Here is a 20600-nt window from a genome sequence, read left to right as displayed (position 1 = left end):
CCGCATTTCTAATATGCTACCCATATAATGTGATTTATATAGTCTGATTCAGTCTTTCAATGCACCGAATCTGTCAAATACAAAGATTTGGCTTTTTTTTAGTTAAGAGAGAGCATGATGAATGCTGGTACTTGCATTTTTTTTTTATTGGTTTCTTTGCAACACACATTATGCATTATGCAATTTAAAAGGGTATACTGTACATAACTCAAACACATACATTATATTTAAAGCTTATAGTTTTTATGGATTGTAATGTGTCAAATATTTTTATAATAATATAATGTATAAAAAATTGTGCTTTCAAACGCATCCAAATAAAAGTTTTTGTATTACATAATGTGTGTGAACTCGGTGTTCATTTATGTACATATGCATACATACAGGATATATTTTGAAAAATCAATCTCTCTCTCTCTCTCTCTCTCTCTCTCTCTCTCTCTCTCTCTTTTTTTTTTTTGTGGTTTTCCTGTACTTAAATCTAAAATCCAAACGTTTGATCAGTAGTGCATATATAAATATATTACATTTTTAAAAAAACCAAATCACCCATGACTCATTTGTGAGCACATGTACGAAACAAGTGTAACAAAACTTTAATACTTGGCATTAGGGGTAGCAAGCACCACTAATAACTACATTCAGACACACAAAACCTTGATCTGATTCAAACCGTCTCAGACTTTCTCAGAAAAGCTCCATCCGTCCCCCCGAGACCTGCTTCCCTTTGTACCTTTGTGCCGCAGCTATGACACATTTCAAGTCCTTGCATAATGCTGAAAGTAATCAGATGAGTTTAGCAGGAGGGTGCGAGCTTATTTAAGACCCAGCAGAGTGGTGCCGGTCTTGGCCGGCGCAGAAAGAGCGGAATCTCCTCAGGAGAGCGCTCTGACAGTCGAGGACATGATTAGAGCGGGAGCGGGACATGACAGGGAGGGTAATTACGTGCTGCTGCCCGTGGCATCCTTCCCCGGAGAGCCGGAGCGAGACTCCCATCACTCCTCACAGGGGCTCTGCGATCTCTCTCCTCTCTGACAGCAGGAGGAGAAGCAAAATCTACACAAAACACTCATGTCGCACAAAAAAGACAGGCAGCCGGGGTCTCAGCGTGAGACGCTAGCAAAAAGCATTCATTTGAAATCCACAAATGAATTAGCGATAATGCGCGAACGAGAGCGGGTCCCGTGGCGCTGGCTTTAATGCTAACAGAATGGCCCGCTGAGGTAAAGGAAGGGGTTTTATTAAAATGAAGGGCATTAGAGATTTATTCGAGATCTGCGCTGCCTTGGCTTTGATGGTCAGATCTCTCTCGGGTTGATCTGACTCCTTGTCATCACAGACAAACAGGAAATGTAGGTTTAACTCAGTTCTTCCACTTGCTCATGAGATTGCGCAAATTGAAGAGATTGAATCAAAGCAGACATGCACTCAGATGATATTATCGGTCAAAACCACACACAGAGAGGAACTATACATGATGTCAAACTTTACACTTTGGGTTACTCTGAAATGTTAAGCATGTTCAGATTTTGACATCAAGGACAACCAAATGCATTGATTAGCTTCCCTTTTACTAATATATAAAGAGGCTGCTAAAAATTTAACAACTAATTTTTTACTGTGAGAAAATACTATCATTATATTATAAAGACAACATATTGTTTACTAAATCATATAAATTGATTTACATTTGATACCATGTGCTAAAGTAAATTATTAAAGTCAGAGTTACTAATATATTATTTTTTGGTTAATATTTTGAACTAGATTCTTATTTTCTATATACGTTCTCTGTTTCACTTATATTAAGCATAATACGATCATTTTATAAATAATTTTTATTCTAGTTGATTTACATTTTGTTATTTTAGTATTATTTCAATTTAAACAAGGAAAATGAGAAATGTTAACTAGCAGAGACAAGTAATAGTTTTTTCAGGTAATGTTTATATTATATGAAATACTTTATTTGAAAAATAAATAATATAAATAATAACATTTTCTGTAAAGCTGCCTTGCAACTATTTGTTTTTCGTTAAAAACGCTATGCAAATAAACTTGAATTAAAATCAATTGAATATAAGTTTAAATAAGGCAAACATTTCAGAGCATAAAATTAAGGAGATATCTGGAAGATATTCAGAAGATACTTTTCCTATTTGATTAGCATTAAGACGACAGAATATTTACAAATTAATTTAATTTGTTTCTTCCAACGCGAGACAATCCGTCGTTGTTTGAGCCGGTATGGACTATGATGCAAGAGGACACCATTGTTGAAAATAATCACAAAAAAAAAGCAAGACTGGAATATGCTGCAACTACATGCTGACAAGCACAAAGCAGAATGTGTCCTGTGGACAGATGAGACAAAAATGTTTATTAAATATATACAGTATGACAATAATGTAAACATGTCAGTGTAAAATGCTACAAATTTTTAAACACAAATAATATATATATATATATATATATATATATATATATATATATATATATATATATATATATATATATATATATCAAAATGTGCAACAAACAATGAAGCATTTAAAAAATAATAACATTTTGCTGATAAAAGCTTATTTTGGCTTCTGTATCCATATAAATGGCAATGAACACATTTTTAAAACAAAATGTTGTCTTTTATAATAAATCACTAATTTCATTTTATACATACCTTTATATTTATGGAAGGGAGTCCGTCTAAAGGGATCATCACATTTGGGGGTCCTTGGTATTAACAAGTCTGAAAAGTTGAGTAAAAGTTGAGCAAAAATGAGTAATCGTGGAAGCCCAACTTCATACACAACATCCATCATGCACTTCTCTGGTTTCTGTGAACATAATCAATGACATTAAATGTCTTTTTAAGTATGACATTACCATACTAAAAGGTACAAGAACTCCATAAAAACTAACGGAGATGGCCTGCGGCCGGGGCTGGGCGGCTTGGTTTTCCAGCGTTTCCTTAGCTGGGAGCAGTGGGTCGTCTTTATGGGGCTTGAGGGGAGTCTGGCGGTCTGGCGCTTGATTTTTACACATCCCAGAAGCCCTCGCTGCAACAACACCAGCTCTTTTCAGCGCACGTGTGGATACATAAACTCGCGGCAATTAAAAAAGGGAAACAAAACCAGACGACGGCGGAAGGAACAATAAAGTGTAATACGCAACTTGCTGCTTCAAAAGTCTGGATTTGAGAGGGGTGTCGACCAATCAGATGCCTGCGATTCAATTTGATGGTCATTACATGAAGCGAGGCTGCTGAGCTAATGGCAGTACGCTGTGGAATTTGTCACTTCCTCTCTCTCTCTCTGTATGTTGTGGGCGAGCGGCTATTTCAAGACAGAAACCATATTCACTTTCTGTTCTGCAGTGTATAGAGAAAACAGGTCTTGCTAATTCATGGCCATTTCGGTGGCATGAATGTGTGAGTAAAAACGTTTGCGGCGTTTGTTTTGTTCAGATGTCTTTGAAAAACTCCCGTGCACATGCAAGACCGCTTTGGGAAGATAATATCATGCTCTATATAAAAGTGCAATGTCCTTCTGATACGTTTACGCGTGATTCGTTTTTGGTTTTCGCTCCGGAGGAACACAAAGGGATCGGTTCCCACTTTCTGGAAAGGCCTGAATTTATTGAGCGCATAACAAGCCTTTGAAATCTTTTTCTCTTTCCGTTTTATGATTATTGGTTCTTTTGTCCTCAGTTCTGTTCGGGTCCCGGTAATGAAACCCAAATGGGGAGTGATTGGGTTTTGGCGAGCTGCTAAAAGAAGTGCGGAGGCCGCAGGGGTGGGCCGCTGCAGCCGTCCACCTCCTCCCCTCGGAAAAAGAGGAGAAAAGTTGTGCGGACCCCTGGGGTAAGAGCAGGGAGGGGGGGTCTGCTCTGGGAAACTATGCGTCTACGTGAGGCAGGAAGAAGCTTTGCGGGCCGAGGGGAATGCGTGCGCCGCACCGGAGGGGGCAGCGTGTGTGTGTGCGCGCGGCGTGTTTGTGTGTGTATATGGAAGTGCGCTATATGTCTCGTGGGGAAAGTGCGGTTGCGATCCTCTCCCACCATCCTCCCGTCTGACAAACAAACAAACAACAACATGGAACCCAGCGGGCTGCACTTCCAAGACAAACGACCGACATTAGCGAGGAAAGTATGTTCTTTATGAATAATGAGATTCCCACCCAAAAACACATCCACTCCCAAGCAAACAAACATGTACACATGCTGTACACCTCATAAAAAAACTCAAAGATGTGTTGCTGATATCATTTCTAACTTTATCTTATTTTATATCCTATTTATTTCACACTATATTGCACATTTCTTTATATACCTATAACACCAATTACAAATAAAATTGGTAATATTTAAAGACATGGCTGCTATAATTTCTTATATATAGAAATGCAGTTGTGTGTGTGTCTGTAATACATGTATAAATTGTATAAAGTGACTACCTTAATTTAATACCTTTTATTTTTTTTTGGTGGTCGATAACCTAAAACGACTAATACATCTACCATCAAGCATCAAAATTTCAGAAAAAGGTTTCTAAAAGTAACCAAATCACAGAAATTAGCACCCTCACTGTCATTTTTGTGCGTCCCTTTCTTCTCGAAATAAATGGAAAAAAAGCAAAAACCACTAAAGTGTTTTGACTTCGCTATCTGGGATTCGCTCTCTGTCTCTCTCTAGTTCTCATCAGAGGGAGTCCCCTGGGGCCCGGGATAAACTGGGTTCAGAAAGAGTCTTTTATTCCGAGCGATGTGAGGTGAATACTGACTCTGGTTCCTATGCGTTTTTCCATTGTAAAACACTTCATGTCCAATTAGCTTTGTCTCTTGACACCTATCACAGCCGTGCCGTGGACGCAAACAAACCGCTGTTATCGTAACTCCAGGCAGACTGCCCCGAAAAAGCACCACTTCAAACGATTTGCCCCTCTTACGGCTAATCAACCTCAGGGCGACTTTAAAGAGGGCTCTGTTGGTTCAACCGGCCCTACTGTAAAAAGTCGGATGGGCCTTTTAATGCGTATACTGTGCGAGCAATAAACGGCAGCTTTTGTCACACAGAGACGCATGAAACCAAATGCACTTTTGATCAAGTGGAGACAGGAAAACGGATAGCCCGGTCCGCGCCGTGTCAAAAGAAGTACATGTGCCTAAAAGCTCAACCTGTCGAAGTGAATTACACTCGTCATCTGCCCGAGAGGGACGTCAGATGTCCTCTTTATTCCTAAAGGACAGGAGATATGAGAGACAAAGAGTCAGCTGCATATATAAGCACATTTCGGCCTACTGTTGGCGCGTTTGTTGGCCCACGGCAGGGCTAAAGCAACTGTTTTTATTTCAACTAGAAGATTTTGTCACTTCTTCTCTCAGGCACACACTTTAAAACCAGGCGTCCTTCAGTTTTTTTTTTTTTTTTTTTGTAAACGCTTATGAATTCCATGAGTCACATTTTCATTTCTCTCTACAGAACAATGACTTCTCAGTGTTATTGACGGCTGTTTTTCCAAACAGGAACATTAGCGTTTCATGATGTAACGCGGCGCTGTTCGCTTTTCTGAACCGTTTTTATGATTGAATTCATATTTCATGCTTCCTCGGGGCCCACCGTGCCCAATTTATAACTGGTTAACTCATGTAAACCCACAGTACGAGGTGTTGTGATTGGCACCTGGGGAAATGCTTGAGCAGGCAGGTGTTGTTCATTGGCTTGCTGGAATATGCCCATAAATCCTGAGCCTTGATTGGCTACAGTTGGGCTGTGGGACGAGAGACTTTCATGCCAGGAATGGAGTGGCCTAAGAAATGCACACCTTTACAAATTCTCAACATCGGACCACCTGAAGCTTTTCAAACACCTCGACCTTAGCAAAACCGAGGGGCCGTCAGCCTGCACTCGGCAAACATGGGCTTTGCTGACTTCGTTCCTCCCTTCTCCCTCCATTTTTTCTGGAGAGAGGCCAAAAAACACAAAAAGAAGCTGAAAAGGACATTAAAGTGAAGCTTTCGCCAGGGTTTTTCCACAAGTTGTGAGAGCTTTTACCGCTCTGGCTTACAGTAAGACGGCAGATTAAAAGAACGATTCCGACATATGACTCAGAAGAAAAGGATGAACTTCACATTACATGCCTTCTCTTGTAGCTGAAACGAGCGACTTGACATTGTAATATAGAAAATTACACGCTTCTGTGATGTGAAAGGCAGAACATCGACTCCCATTTTCAAGAGCCAAAAATACCATTAAAAGAAAAGATGGGAAATCCACTGGCACTGTGCTAAATCTTTCACTTGAAGTGCTCACATGGTTACAGATAAACACTTTAAAGGCTGTTTTGATTCACAAAAACAAGTGACAAAAAAAAAATGTAAATGAATGCAAGAAATATAAAAGAGATTCTGTAGACACTGATAACTATTTGTCCGAGTCAATAAAATTTCTTAAAAAATAAATTAAAATATAATTAGACTTTTTTTGACATGACATGGTTAGTTCAGCTTGTATGGTTCAATCCATGGTATTGTTTAAAAACAATAAAATGCATTAAAAAAATTGTTGCATTACATTAGTTACATAAATGTATCTAAATTAGAAAAATTTTCCTTTTTGCACTGCAATTAATCTCAATAAAATAACATGGTAACATCATTAAACAAATTATTTACATGAGCATGATTTACCAAAGTTTTTAATAATTAATATATATATATATATATATATATATATATATATATATATATATATATATATATATATATATATATATATATATTTTTTCTTCTTTTTATTATTTATTTATTTTTTTTATATTATAATTACATATAGGCCTGGTTTCACAGACAGGGCTAAGGCTAAATTAGGACTAGGAAATAATTGAATTAGGTTAATTCAATTACTTTTATTTCCAGTTAAAACAGTTCAGACTTACACTTTAGTCTGGGACTAGGCTTAAGCCTTGGCTATGAAACTAGTACACACACACACACACACACACACACACACCTTAACCCAACCACCCAGGTCGCTAATTTTAGTACCCACACAAACAATATACAAAAAGTATAAGCAGAAATGATATAGCACAGCTGACCTGATGTGACACTATTTCCAGACTCAATGAACTCACCCCTCTCCCTCAAACAAGGCTAATGAAGACAGCTACACTCCAACCGACACATCATAAACAAACTCTTATCGAAGCACAGAGACCCCCCTCCGCCCCTACACAAACAGGCATGTATGCACAGACACGTGTGTGTATAAATCCCAGGCCTTGCAGACGCAGCTGAGGTTGTGGAGCCGAGGAGGACAGGTCTCCCCACGCGGTCACTCACCGCCTGTCCTGATAAGACACATTAGCTTCCAGCATATCCCTTCCCACCCACAGCGTCTGCATTAACATGCCAATTAGTCCAGCAAACATCATCATGCCTCTGGCAAACGAAATACCAAAAATACTATACGCATGCACATGCAAAAAAACAAAACAAAACAAAACAAAAAACGCTAGAGAAAACAAAACCAATTTCATGCACACTATACATACATTATGCACGCTTATATTATTATTATATATGCTTAGAGTAACACTTATGAGTTCAAATACTCAAATATACAAGCAGTATAAAACATTGGAAATTCACACACGGAGAGATAGAGAGAGAGGGAGAGAGAGACAGAGAGAAATAAATATCAAGTAGATAAGCATAAAAAAAAATATGATCAAATGATCTTTATAAAAAAAAAAATGCACACTTATTTAGACATATCCAAGTATAGAAAATGAACTATATGCATGTATAAAGTATGCTTTTTTTTAACTACTTTATAAATTAAATGTTAAATTACATGTATGCATGTGTGTGTGCATTGTTTTGAGTCTTGATTTGAATTCAAGTGCTACATAATGTTTACAATTAATTACCATTTAATAAAATGTATTAGTATTAATTAAAAACTCATTAGATTAAAAAAATAAATAAATAAAAGCCCATTTGATTTTAAGTGCTTAAAATAAAAATATTACCAAAACATTGCATATTTTAATTACACACATTGACATATAAATTGTATTTTAAATATATACATACATGTAACTCTTATACATTCTAATAAGCACTGTTTAAATGCCAATTGAATATTGTTTTTTTTAACAAATGCACAGAGAAGGCAAACACCTCAAACAGACTATATAAACACATAAGGTCATGTAACACTAAACTGTTTCGATTTTAAGCCAATCTGACTCTACAAAGCATCCAATGCGGAAGGGGGGCCAGGGGTGAGTCAGTCAGACCCAGGCTGAGCACAGAGCATGGCGGGTGACACTGACTGATGGCTGGTTAGAGGTTTGTGTGGGGCACAGAGAGTTTAATCACCCATAACCTCAATTACAGACATCCACTCAGACTCATAAAGCAGCAAAACAAGATCAGCTCCTGCTCCAAATTCCAGTAAAGGCTTGGCACAAAAAGAGAAAAAAAAAAAAAGCTTGCGCACACACACACACACACACACACACACACACACACACAAACAGATGCAGGCCTTCATCGGGAGTGTTTAGTGACAACAACGCTCAGAATACCTCAGACCACACACAGTTCAAAAGCAAATGAATGCTAAAAATGACTAAATGACTACGATTTAGAAATGTACAAAAACAACAACCAAAACTATTCAGAAATAACCTGAAAGGAAACAAACTCGGGCACGAAACTTATTCCTAATGATCGCCAAAGGTTTGTGTGAGCACTGCAGTCACACACACACATCAGCTTTACGCAGGATTAAGCTTCAGCCTTTATCGCCGAGTTCCCACAATCCTCGGTAGACTATCAGAGTCTCCTCCCAAGCCCCCTTCACCTCTCTTCTACCTTCTTTTCCTGCTCTTTCCACCTTAGAAAAGAAAATGAGACAGCCAAGGTGTTAAGTTGTGAGACCCAGGTCATAGCTTTTCCAAACAGCGAGGAGTGTATGACTTCATGCTGACAGAGGCTAACAGAGCGACTGAGGTTTAAGGGTCACGGCCCCTCAGCGACCCTCATCTGATGTCTCAGGAGGGTTGAGAGGGCTCAACACTGAGTCATTCAGTCAGGCATGCAGCAGGAGACCTCTGTGTTGACGGGGCCAAGCAGCGAGACCTTAGAGGGGGAAATGTCATCATTAGCGACAAAATTATTTCCCTGTATACAGCTCCTGAAATTAAGTAAAATGTAGATAATATTAATGATGCATAATATTAAAATATTTATATTTACTTAATAATAGATATTAAAGTTACACACATAAATACATTTATTTATTATTAATTTATTTTGTGATAAAAAGGGGTGATCCGTGGCCTAAGGCTGGTCACTTGATCACCTCTGGCCGGGTCACCTGGGTGAAGGTGTATTATGTTGAAATACCCGATGATCCAAGGAAATATCACTGATGTTGCTTTCCAGAACAGTTACACGCATACACCATAGGTGTAATGGTTTTTATACTGTAAAAACTATATGTTATATTCTACCCTACTCCTAAATCTTAAAAATAAACAATAAAAAAAAAAAACACTGTTTAGTATGTTTTTTTTAAGCTATTTGACTTGTAGGGACATCGGCAGTGTTCTCATAAACCAACTTCAAATTTGAATACCTCTGTCGTACCCATGTATGTGTCCTCATAAACCACAAAAACCAGCAAACACACATATTAGAATTAAATTAATGCCATAGAAATTTTAGAACTAATTAACTAAATAGACATACTACATTAACATTTTTTATTACATTTCAGATTATATTAGAAAATATTAGCAGATTTGTGTAGTATTAGGGAAAAACAATTTTATTACGAAACATTTTTGAAGTATATTAATAACAATGTTTTATAAATGCTACACAAATTAGCAAATAGACATCAATACATTATATTATTACATTAGATTACATTATATACACATTTTGGATAAAATATTAGAATCTTATAGTATTAAGTAGTACATTAATTTGTTTTTATAATATATTTACATTAATATTACATTATGATATATTATTTTTCTAGTATTAGGCAGAAGACATTGTGCATTTAAACTATTTATCCTTGGCACACTGAATTCAATTGACAGCTCTGACAAACGAGCTTAAGTACATGGTGCACAAATACACGGATATGTGCACTGACAGCGGAATCTTAAATCGGTAATGCGTCCTATTTAACTTGATGGATTACTTGTCTAAGTGAAAATAATTTGTTGATCCAGAGCGCTGTCATGGGGACTTGAGTCTCACAAATCATTTTTAATTGACAGTATTAAAAGCAGGTGAAGGGAAAAAGTGCCTCGCAGAACACAAAATAAACATCTCTCAGTGTTGCGAGGAAACTAAACCACCTGTCACTAAAAAAAAAAAAAAAGCCATTAAAGAATGATCGAAAAACCGGCCTTTAAAGATGAAGTGTCATATTTTAATGCTAAAACACTTTCTCTCGGTTTAATGCGCAGCGACAACTGTAAGTAAACCGTTCGTAGGCTTAAATAAGAACAAAATCAACTACAAGCGATCAGACTACCAATTTTCCCTTAATGGACGATAAAATAATCTCACAGAATTGCACTGAAAGAATGAAAGTGATATCTAAGGACCAAAATATATTAGATCTGGGCCAGTAACCAAACAACCTAGAAGTGCGCTTAAAAATAATTTGGGACTCACAACTGCACCCTTTAAATAGAAACACATCAGCCAAGAGCAATGAAACGATGAAGGCTTGACAACAGAAAGATCAGCTGGTGTTTGGCTGCCTTCTTGGAGATCGTGAGTCAGTGTCTCCTCTCCTCCGTCCCCATTACTACTGCGTGTTCAGCCAATCAACTGCACAATGAAGCAAGATAAATGGGAATTACCCACAAGGCAAAGGTTAATGTCTTTCGAACCGATCTGCACTCATTCTATCAACAAAAGGAGGAGATCAAAAAGCCCGAAGCATCTCTATTGACTCAGTGGTCCAGAGCAACTCAGCGTCTGCGATGAAGTGCGCTATCTGTCTGTTATCTGTATAGCCTCAGTTGCTGTATGCCTGTGATTGGAAATGTACGAAGGGATAGGCTTTAAACCACTTTTGCTTTTTCCGCCAACACTCCCTCCAAGCAATGAGCAACGGCACCAACAATTGTGACATCTGTTCTGCAGAAAAGGCCCGACGGATTACATGTCAATTACAACAAAGAGCCCAGGGTCCTGATAAATGACAGCCTGCAGAGCTCCTTTGTGGTACAGAAGAAAAGTGAACGTTTAATGGCTTGCTGTATTCACATGTATTTGGAAACAGATGTGAAAATGGCTAAGAACGAATATTAGTTTGACTGTAAACAGGCCCAATGACTGAAGCGATTATCTGGGGAAATGAAAGCATTTTTATGCATTTGTTGGCAAAATATAGGTTTGTTCGTGTTTGAAGCAGGAGTGTGTATACAGGACTCAATCAGTGTTAATCTCAACAACATCACTGATGAAAATGTTTTTTTTTAAATTATGGACAAAAAACATTTAATTATAATCATTCTGCGGCTCGCTTTGAGGATGAAAAGACATCAGAGATGCATACATTTTACTAAAATAACTGTTTGAGATGTTTAAATTATTCACAGACAACACAATGTCTTTATTGATGTCAAAATAAAAAATAAAACAAAACTTTGAAAAAGTTTACTGGAAATAATTGCTTTGTTTGTATTTGGGACTTATGATACATTCCAACAAAATTGTTTATTTAAATTACAGACAAAAACTAATTATCGTCATGATTTGTTTTTGCTACCTTTATTATCGTTGAGAAGAATCTCCAAATGAAGAAAATACGCATCGCAAAGATGCGAACATTTTTATTTCAAATAAGCTATTTGAGCTCTGTTTGTGTTTGGGGAATATTAGTGTGCTTACACAAACACACAACATTAAAGATATATTTTTTTTGTTGAAGTTGAAGTTACTCACAAAAAACACAATCTCATTTCCATTATTGTTGATGAAATAAACATTTCTAAGAAAGATGCATCATAAGAACAGTAAAGCAATTTTATCTAAAATACACTGTTAAAAATATGATGAGAAAAAAGAACTCTGCCTGCTACAATTTTAAGAAGTAAATCACATTCAAACATAAAAGTATGTAGATTGTCCCGCTTAAGTGGAACACCAGTAAACAGAATATCCTTTTGTGTGTTAATATTGCACATAATGAAGTTGTGCATGCATGTGGGTGTCTTTTTATCACATTTGTGTCTGCTTAAACTTCTCTGGCTCTTCCTTTCGCTCTTAGCACAAACAGGAAGTCTCTAGGCTCTCTTCCTGGAGAGAAGCGCAGAGGGATATGCACACACACACACACACACACACACACACACACTTATAGATGCAGGTTTTATGAGAACACTCGTTCATACACAGATCTTGACAGCATTCTCGTTCCTTCAGTCTTTAACACATGCACACACACACACAGACAGTTTATATAAACTCTTGCTCAAAAGCCTTGTTAAGTTAAATAGAGAGACTGGATGTCCACAAAAAGGCAACAGAGCTTAGGAAAACGAACTATGTTCAGGTGTATTAGTTTTTTTACAAATACAGTTCAGTCTGAGGGGAGTTGTAAAACACATTTGTGACCACTTTCAAGTCTCTGCACATAAAACACAGATTTCATTTAGCATTAAAACTGCAGATGTCGTTGTTGTTGTTTAGCGAGATTTAATTCAAAACAGAACACTGAGCAGAGAAGTGAAATCTTCAAAATCCTCTTTTGCTCTGAGGTGTTTGTCATTCCAGGTACTAAAACGGTCCATGTTCGCATGCCAGCTTTAACTAACACCCCTAAATACTCACCAGCCTGCTAGAAACTGCTAGTAGGCAGGTCATTTGTTCTTTTACACTAGTTATCAGATCAAATCTGGTCAACCACCCATCATCATGTTGCATAAATCAGCTTAGACCTACAGATGTTTAGTCTAAGATGGTCAATCAGCTTGCACTGACTAAATAACCTTAGACCAGCTTTCACCAGCAAATGACCAGCTTGAACCAGGTAAAAACCATTCTGAATCAATTAATTATCATCTTGAACAGTTAAAAAAAAAAAAAACACATTAGGACCAATCTCATAACAATCATCCAGCCACCACAGTCCAAAACCCACCTTTTGTGCTGCTGGTAGCTAGTTTTTTTTCCTAGTTTACGATTACCTACCAGCTTGCAACAACTGATGACCATCTTATAACCATCACGGACCAGATAATTATCATCTTAAACCAAACAATGACCAGTTTGACCCAGCTAATAACCGTCTTGCGAAAAAACATACAACAATTAATAATAATAGCTAATAATTACCAGCAAAAAAAAAAGTTGACTGTTGGTGAAGAGTCTGCTACTAGCTTAAGATGATCTACCAGCACCAGCTAATAACCTCTTATAACAATTTCTAACCATCTTATAGCCATCTTAAATCAGTTAAGAAACCAGCATAGCTGTTACCGGTTTACAATGGATGTTCCAACAGGACACAGTTCTGTAACTGGGGGAAAAAAGGTGCAATGGTGGGTGAAAACGTTCCATGATCTATAATTTACGAGTTCAGCCTTATCAATTCAATCAGGAGACGACACGTTGTTTGCAACTCTGACCCACAATTAGCTGAAAGCATGTAATCTGGTTACTTGCGTGTCGCAGATTACACTGGGTTTATTTCGCTCTGATGCACCACTTTACCTCTGACAGGTGACATTATTTTGTACAAGTTTTTTATGCAGGCTGAAAGACGATCAGGATCTGACCAGAAAAGAGAAGGTTTTCAATTTTAAAGTGGTAATCTTCAATTGAATCATATGTGGAAGTACTAAGAATGACTATGACAGATTACAAGCAGAAGAAACAAAAGGACACCGTCTGCATGTCAACGATCATTGCAACCTTGAGGACACAGTCATTCCTTTGTGAATTCTCCTTCATTTTATCACCTGTTAAAAATGGAAAATTCTTCTAGTTGTGACGTTTGAAACCTGTCCACCACAGATAAGCAACACTGACAGGAACGAAAGAGAAATTGACTCTCACAAACACAAAAAAGTCCCATAACTCAGTTATTCCTCTCGGCATAAACACACCGAGAGTACTCGCAACCTGACAGACCTTCAACCACCGCAGATGGATGGGCAAAAGCCTTGCTCCTGCTGGTGGGCAAAGATTTACCTGAGATTGCGCAGAGTATGAACATAGTGTGCATTTTTACGTTTTATAGCAGATGATGACTAGCCAGGCGTCCAATCCAGATGTGAATCTGTTATTGATCTGCTGTGAATTAGAAAGTGCCTAAGCCCCGACGGTTGGCATCCCTTACCAGATCATATGAGTGCCAGGGTTTTGAATAATTGAGCTGTGAGAGAGTGAGAGTGTCGGGTGAATTAGGGCTTTATAAAGCCAGCCGCATGGTTTTTTGCTATTGTGTAATCATGCTGATCTTCCACACACACACACACACACGTGTCTGCTGCATATCGCAGTATAATAGGACAGATGGCGAGAGAGGCGTTAATAAACAGCGGTGTGCGCACATTAGCGGCTTGGGTTACAAACAGCTGCTTTATTTGCCATTTCTGATCGGGTGGTATTATTGGAAGAGCAGGAGCTGTGTGAACACTGATAATCTACATCGGCGGAGAGATTGAATACCCATGATGCTGAGGCCACAACGGCCCAGAGGGCTGTACTGTAATCAGATGCGGGACGACACTCTGTAAAACTGTAGAAACATTGTTGGCACAGCTGGAGTAACAGTTGTCCACTCTCGGATGGAGATTAAAGACACGATCAAGGCTGCGTGTACACACAAATATACATGAAGGAGTGTAATCCAGAAAAAGGGAAAGCGTTGCGTAGGTGTCTCTTTACACTAATCTCTGCTTTAAATCCTGATTGTTTCCTCTGCATTCGGACATCTTAGCTTGAAGAGCTTTAGGAGATAGGGACGCAGTGTTCGGAGACAGTCAGGCAGCTTTCATAAGCATTAAAACAGACTTCGCTATAGTCACGTACACATGGTTAACTCTTTCCTGGCATCGGAATCTTCTTCTGAAGAGTAGTTGGAGAAGAAACCAGAGGAGTAAATGAGAGAGAGAGATGACTAGCTCAGCTGGACATAAAATGAGAGAAAACATAAAAGCACCTTTCTATGAATGAGTTATGCACCAGTTACCCACAATTCCTCCTTGTAGGCCTTAAAAAAAGAAAAAGTAATTACTTAAGAATAGCCAGGATTTCGGCTGCTTAAACAGGTGCACCATTTTAAGAATTATATATATATATATATATATATATATATATATATATATATATATATATATATATATATATATATATATATATATATTCTTAAAATTCTCAATCACACACACACACACACACACACACACACACACACACACACACACACACACACACACACACACACACACACACACACACACACACACACACACACACACACACACACACACATAGAATTTTTTACGTAAAAATGATTTTAGGAACCAAAAAAAAAACCCCATCTCAATGCAAAAATATCTTTAAAGATTTAAAAACAAAACTATTATTTCTTTCTTTTAATTTGGAAGTCAAATTTAAGTCATCAATGTCTCATTCATGAAATAATAATTCTTTTGAATCACATCTTAGTAATGAATCTTTGTCATGATTCATTAACTTTTCCAGCCTACAGGTGTAAAAAAAAAAAAAAAAAAAAAGAAAAGTAAATTAATTTTAGTATCTATTACATGTAAATGCAAATTATATTTCGGTTCCAAATGACTTTGTTGTGCTGAGCTTAATCATGACAAACTAATTTATCTGAAACGCATGAAATTCTTTTGAAATAGTTCTGTGAAACTACTGCTCAAAACGAAAACGATTCATCAGACTTCCCATCACTAACTCATTAAAAATGAAAGTGTGCTTACTACAAAATACGATTATTGAAATGCATTTAATATAAACCACTCAACCACAAATGATAGTATCAAAAATATGTAAAAATCTAGAGAGTGTGTTTCCCCGTCCCCTCACAACAGATGTAACATGCTTCTGTCATTCCTGATGGCATCTCATTTGATTTTTAGTTTCATATATGCGTTATTACATGGTCACATCAGTCAATTAGCTCAATGTCACAGGCTGTAATGGACTTGTGGACATGATGCCCCTGTGGCGTTTGTTTCGCTCGGTCACACATGCTCTGATCTCTCCCTCCCATTCGCACAGCAGCCTGCGTGTGTGTTAGTGTGCGGTAAAAGGTCAACTTTCTGCAAGAATTCCTCCAGAACAGCCCCTAGCATACCCAAATCCACAAAACGAATGGATGATGTTAAATTACATGAGTACAATTTAACAACAAAAATCTCTAGGAAATATCTATCAGTGCAAACAAAAACTGAAAATATCATTGACAAAGTCTTTCAGAAAATAACAACAAAGTCTTTTCCCCCCAAAAGTCACAGCTGTGTGTCCCTGAACAGCGGCGCACCAAAACAAGACATTTCCATTAGCTGTAGAAGCACCAAACATTCACTTTCAGTGCAAACATGGCCAACAAGTAACACCTTCATGCCATTCTGACTATATCCCAGCATGCTTTGCAGCGAATTAGCACACTTGCCCGATCCTGCTGCTAACTGTATGACATTGTAAGGTCGCAATCTTTCTTGCAGTGACCTCTTGCCCTCTTTCCCCTTAAAAGTTGGCGAGGATGGCGGGTGTTTGAACGTTGACCTTGCCCTTCATGAGATCAGCTTCTGCGCCATTCGGATCAAACAATCGCTCCAGTTGCCTGTGCCCCCCTCTGCCGTAGCACTGGGTATAATGCCAAGTGTGTCTAATCGTTTTAGCGTCAAAATACAGACAGAACCCCATCCACGACCTCCCATACAAGCCCCCCTGCCCTCTCAAGCTCTTAGCGGCCAGCCTAAGGGAAATCGTCTTCCTTGAGCCCTTGTGGATGGAGCTAACTGACCATGCTCTTTCCAAAGGACACCTGAGCTTTACGACAACTGCTAAGCCTAAGGCACGGTCCAGTTAACAAACAGACGATCCACAGACATATGGCAAAACGTGATACATGCACTGTTGCAAGCGAAAGGATTTAGTTGTTTAAACCTGTGCTACTTTAATATTGTTGATTATAGTTTTAACATTATTTTAAATGTTTTAAATTGTAATATTTTCTTTAGTTTTAGCATTTATGTTGTTTTTTTGTCATTTATGTATATATTTACGTGTATCAATCTATATATACAGGTTCATTTATTGTAATTTTATATTTAGTTTATTTAGATTATCTATTTAGCTATTTTAGCACAACAAGGTACACTATGTATACCTTGAAATACCTTTTTTTTTTACCTTTAAAAAAATAATTATTAGTTTCCACAAAACTGTTAATAATAAATCTGCATATTAGAAAGATTTCTAAAGGATCATGTGATACTGGTATAAAGTCTGCTAAAAACGTCAGGAATATGTTTGATTATATTTAGTTTAGAAAAATTCAGACTTCATGTGTTACTGGGTCAAAATCACTCAAAATAAAAGGAGTGCATAATTTGCCCAAGCTAAACAATTTCTGCATACGATTCCCAAAGACCTTTGACTTTTTCCCCATCCATCCCAAAGGAGCATGAAATATCAGGACTAAAGAACATCAGTACTTTATGTTTGTAAAATCAGCATGCACAGTGAACCTATGTGTGTCTGATCCAGAGCATCCTGTTGTCCCTGGCAGGATGGGGCTCATGCATATTGGAATCAGATGACTTCAGTGGAGGCATCCATCCAAACAACACTTGGAGCACGTCTTCCATAAACATACGCACATATAAACAAGCAAATCGCGCACAAACAGCCAGTGTACTGCACTATGAAGGGTCTGGATCTTTCAGTCACAGATAAGTGAGAAGCTGTAATTTATGTGCGGACATCCGCACGCAATCGTCCGGAAGAAAACCAGGATCAATAAATAAATCACCCAGATTAGCCTGTTCCTTTGGAAGGGCCTCAATGAATGTCTTACTGTTGTAAGACTCTAAATATGCAACAATATCTCATTGCACAAGCTGGGAAAAAAAAAAAAAAAGGTTCTGACGCCGCAATATATCAAATTTTCAATTGTTTTTATATGTCACCCTAAGTGTGATCCTAAAACAATGCTTGGTGCAAACAAATAATACAGTGTATTTATTTGTAATATTTTACTGCGGTTGGAAAGACCACGTAATCTCACTCCATTTCCAGCGGTCAACTGAACTATAAACAAATCTAAACTTAGGGAGGGAAAGCCAACAAGGCTTCTACAAAACTTCATATAGTGTTTTCAAGAATGTCAGCCTTTTCATTTAACTCACTGAAGTTCACATTCTGGAGTCAAGATGAAAAACATAACAAAAGAGAAATATCATCTGGTTTAAACATTACTCATGTTTAGAGGAACCTTTTTGTGCCCATTAAAGGGATAGCTCATCCAAAAAGAAAAATTCTGTCATTACATAATTACTCATTCCAAACTCTTCGAAACATAAATTAAAATATTTTTGATGAAATACGAGAATGTTCTGAGCCGGCATAGACAGCAACACAACTGACATGTTCAAGGTCCAGAAAGTTGTAAGGACATTGTTAAAAATATCCATTTGACATCAGTGGTACAATCGTAATTTCATGAAGCTACAAGCATACTTTGTGCATAAAGAAAATAAAATGAATAAATTCATAAATTATTATTAAAAAATTATCATTATTTTTTTTCTTTGTTGTTATTTTCGTTATCTTTTTAAAAAAATATATTATTAATAAGCAAACCATTTTAGCTCCATCGTCTGAACGGTTTCATAGTGAAACAGGATATTCCATGGAAAAAAAAACTGTTTTGAACAGGGTTTGTCTATCAGGCAGTGGCTGGAAGTTTTCTAAGTGAAAGCTGCTAAAATGAGTAATAAAATAATAAAGAAAAAAAAAATTTTTTTAATAGAATTTCAGATGCTTTCTTTGAAACTTCCTGCACCATTTAATCTTTTACAAAAAGACCTGTAAAATTCATTTTAATAAAATAAGTCAAATAAATAAGCAGGGTTAATTATGATTTCATGTTGACTTCAAAAGTGACCTCAAGCTGTGATCGGCATAACGGTTAAAGACGAAACATACTGAGAGAGCAGGAAAAGGCTACGCATCCCAGAGGGTAGAGAGATGCGGGCGAAACACGGCACTGTCGCCCACCCACCCCCCTCGGTCAGCTGTGACAATGAGATAGGATTTCACTGTGATGGTGGCACAGAGAGATTAAGAGCTCAAAGATTTATCAAAAGCTTAGTCTCTCCCATTTTTTTCCCCTGACCCAGACGCAATGAGCGGCTGCTGTCACACTGTGCCAATGCGAGCGCTACTTCCTCCGTTTCTAACACTTTCCTTTTTTTTAATTTCTTTTGCTTCCTCCTTCAGTTTTAGCCCTATCTCATGAAAACTTCTGTCACTTGCACTTTTGTTTAACACTAGTCACACTCTTACGGTCTATCTAGCTCTGATCAGCTGCCACGTCATCAAATGTCTGCGAGGCTCACCTTTAGAGATGCTGAATCAAGTTGATAATGCGCTCACACCACAGATCCCTGTATAAATGAGACACCTTAAAAAAATAAATAAAAGAAAGACAGCTAACGAATCCAAATAGTCTTTGCTCTTTTAGTCCATGTTGTGTGTTAAGTAGTATGTCCTGCGGTCATCTGAGGTAAAACTTTATTAGTATTGATGGTCTAAGCCAGTCTATAATAGCTTTTGCTTTTTATTTATCCACAGAACACAATTACATAGAAAGAGCCGTAAGATCAGATATCAGATCAGGTGAATACGTAATATGATCTCTGAACTTTTTATATATATATATATATATATATATATATATATATATATATATATATATATATATATATATATATATATATATATATATATATATATATATATATAATACCATTAATCTGATGGTACCTTTTAGACAGTTGTTAAGTACCTCATGTCAACTAGCCTTCATTAAAGTATTAGCAGTGTATCTGCTAAATATATGCTAACACTTTTTAAATGGTACCTTAGACATACATATTGAGTATGGGATACTTTGCAAGAACATTCTACCTATCCCTACAGCACCTATGTCTAATAATACTATGCATATTTTTCAGTTGAAAGTATTAGCTAGCTCACATTAGCCTTAATATTAGCCTCATAAGAAACACTGAAATAACATCAAGAATATATGACAAAGTGTATTATAAATAAGTAGATTTAACATGGTGTTTATTGTGTGTTATAAGTGATCGTACTCTTAAGTCACAAATACGTAAATAATATAATGTATTGTAATTGTTTTATGACAATTCATAAAATGTTATAGCACAGTTACAGGTTTTTATAAATATATTATGCAATTGTTATAATGCCTTAAGAAGACTCTTATAATGTATTATAAATACAGAATTCATAGAAAGTGTTACCTAGCGTATAATAAAACAAATG

The 20600-nt window shown here is 37.1% G+C and overlaps 1 protein-coding gene across 6 annotated transcripts in view; it reads right to left on the bottom strand.

Moving 5' to 3' along the window:
- The window catches only part of rxraa (retinoid X receptor, alpha a), a 131949-nt gene that overhangs the window by 40048 nt on the left and 71301 nt on the right, over nt 1-20600 (bottom strand). For 3 of the 6 annotated variants that reach the window (XM_043221650.1, XM_043221652.1, XM_043221651.1), the window contains exon 3: nt 2681-2749. The exons of the other annotated variants lie outside the window; for them this stretch is intronic. In XM_043221650.1, the coding sequence (XP_043077585.1) occupies nt 2681-2749 (69 nt within the window). The remainder of the gene's footprint in view (nt 1-2680; nt 2750-20600) is intronic. 6 annotated transcript variants of the gene reach the window in all.

The sequence above is a fragment of the Puntigrus tetrazona genome, chromosome 21, assembly GCF_018831695.1.
Source record: "Puntigrus tetrazona isolate hp1 chromosome 21, ASM1883169v1, whole genome shotgun sequence".
NCBI classification, from domain to species: domain Eukaryota; kingdom Metazoa; phylum Chordata; class Actinopteri; order Cypriniformes; family Cyprinidae; genus Puntigrus; species Puntigrus tetrazona.
This window is presented reverse-complemented; position numbering and strand designations above follow the sequence as displayed.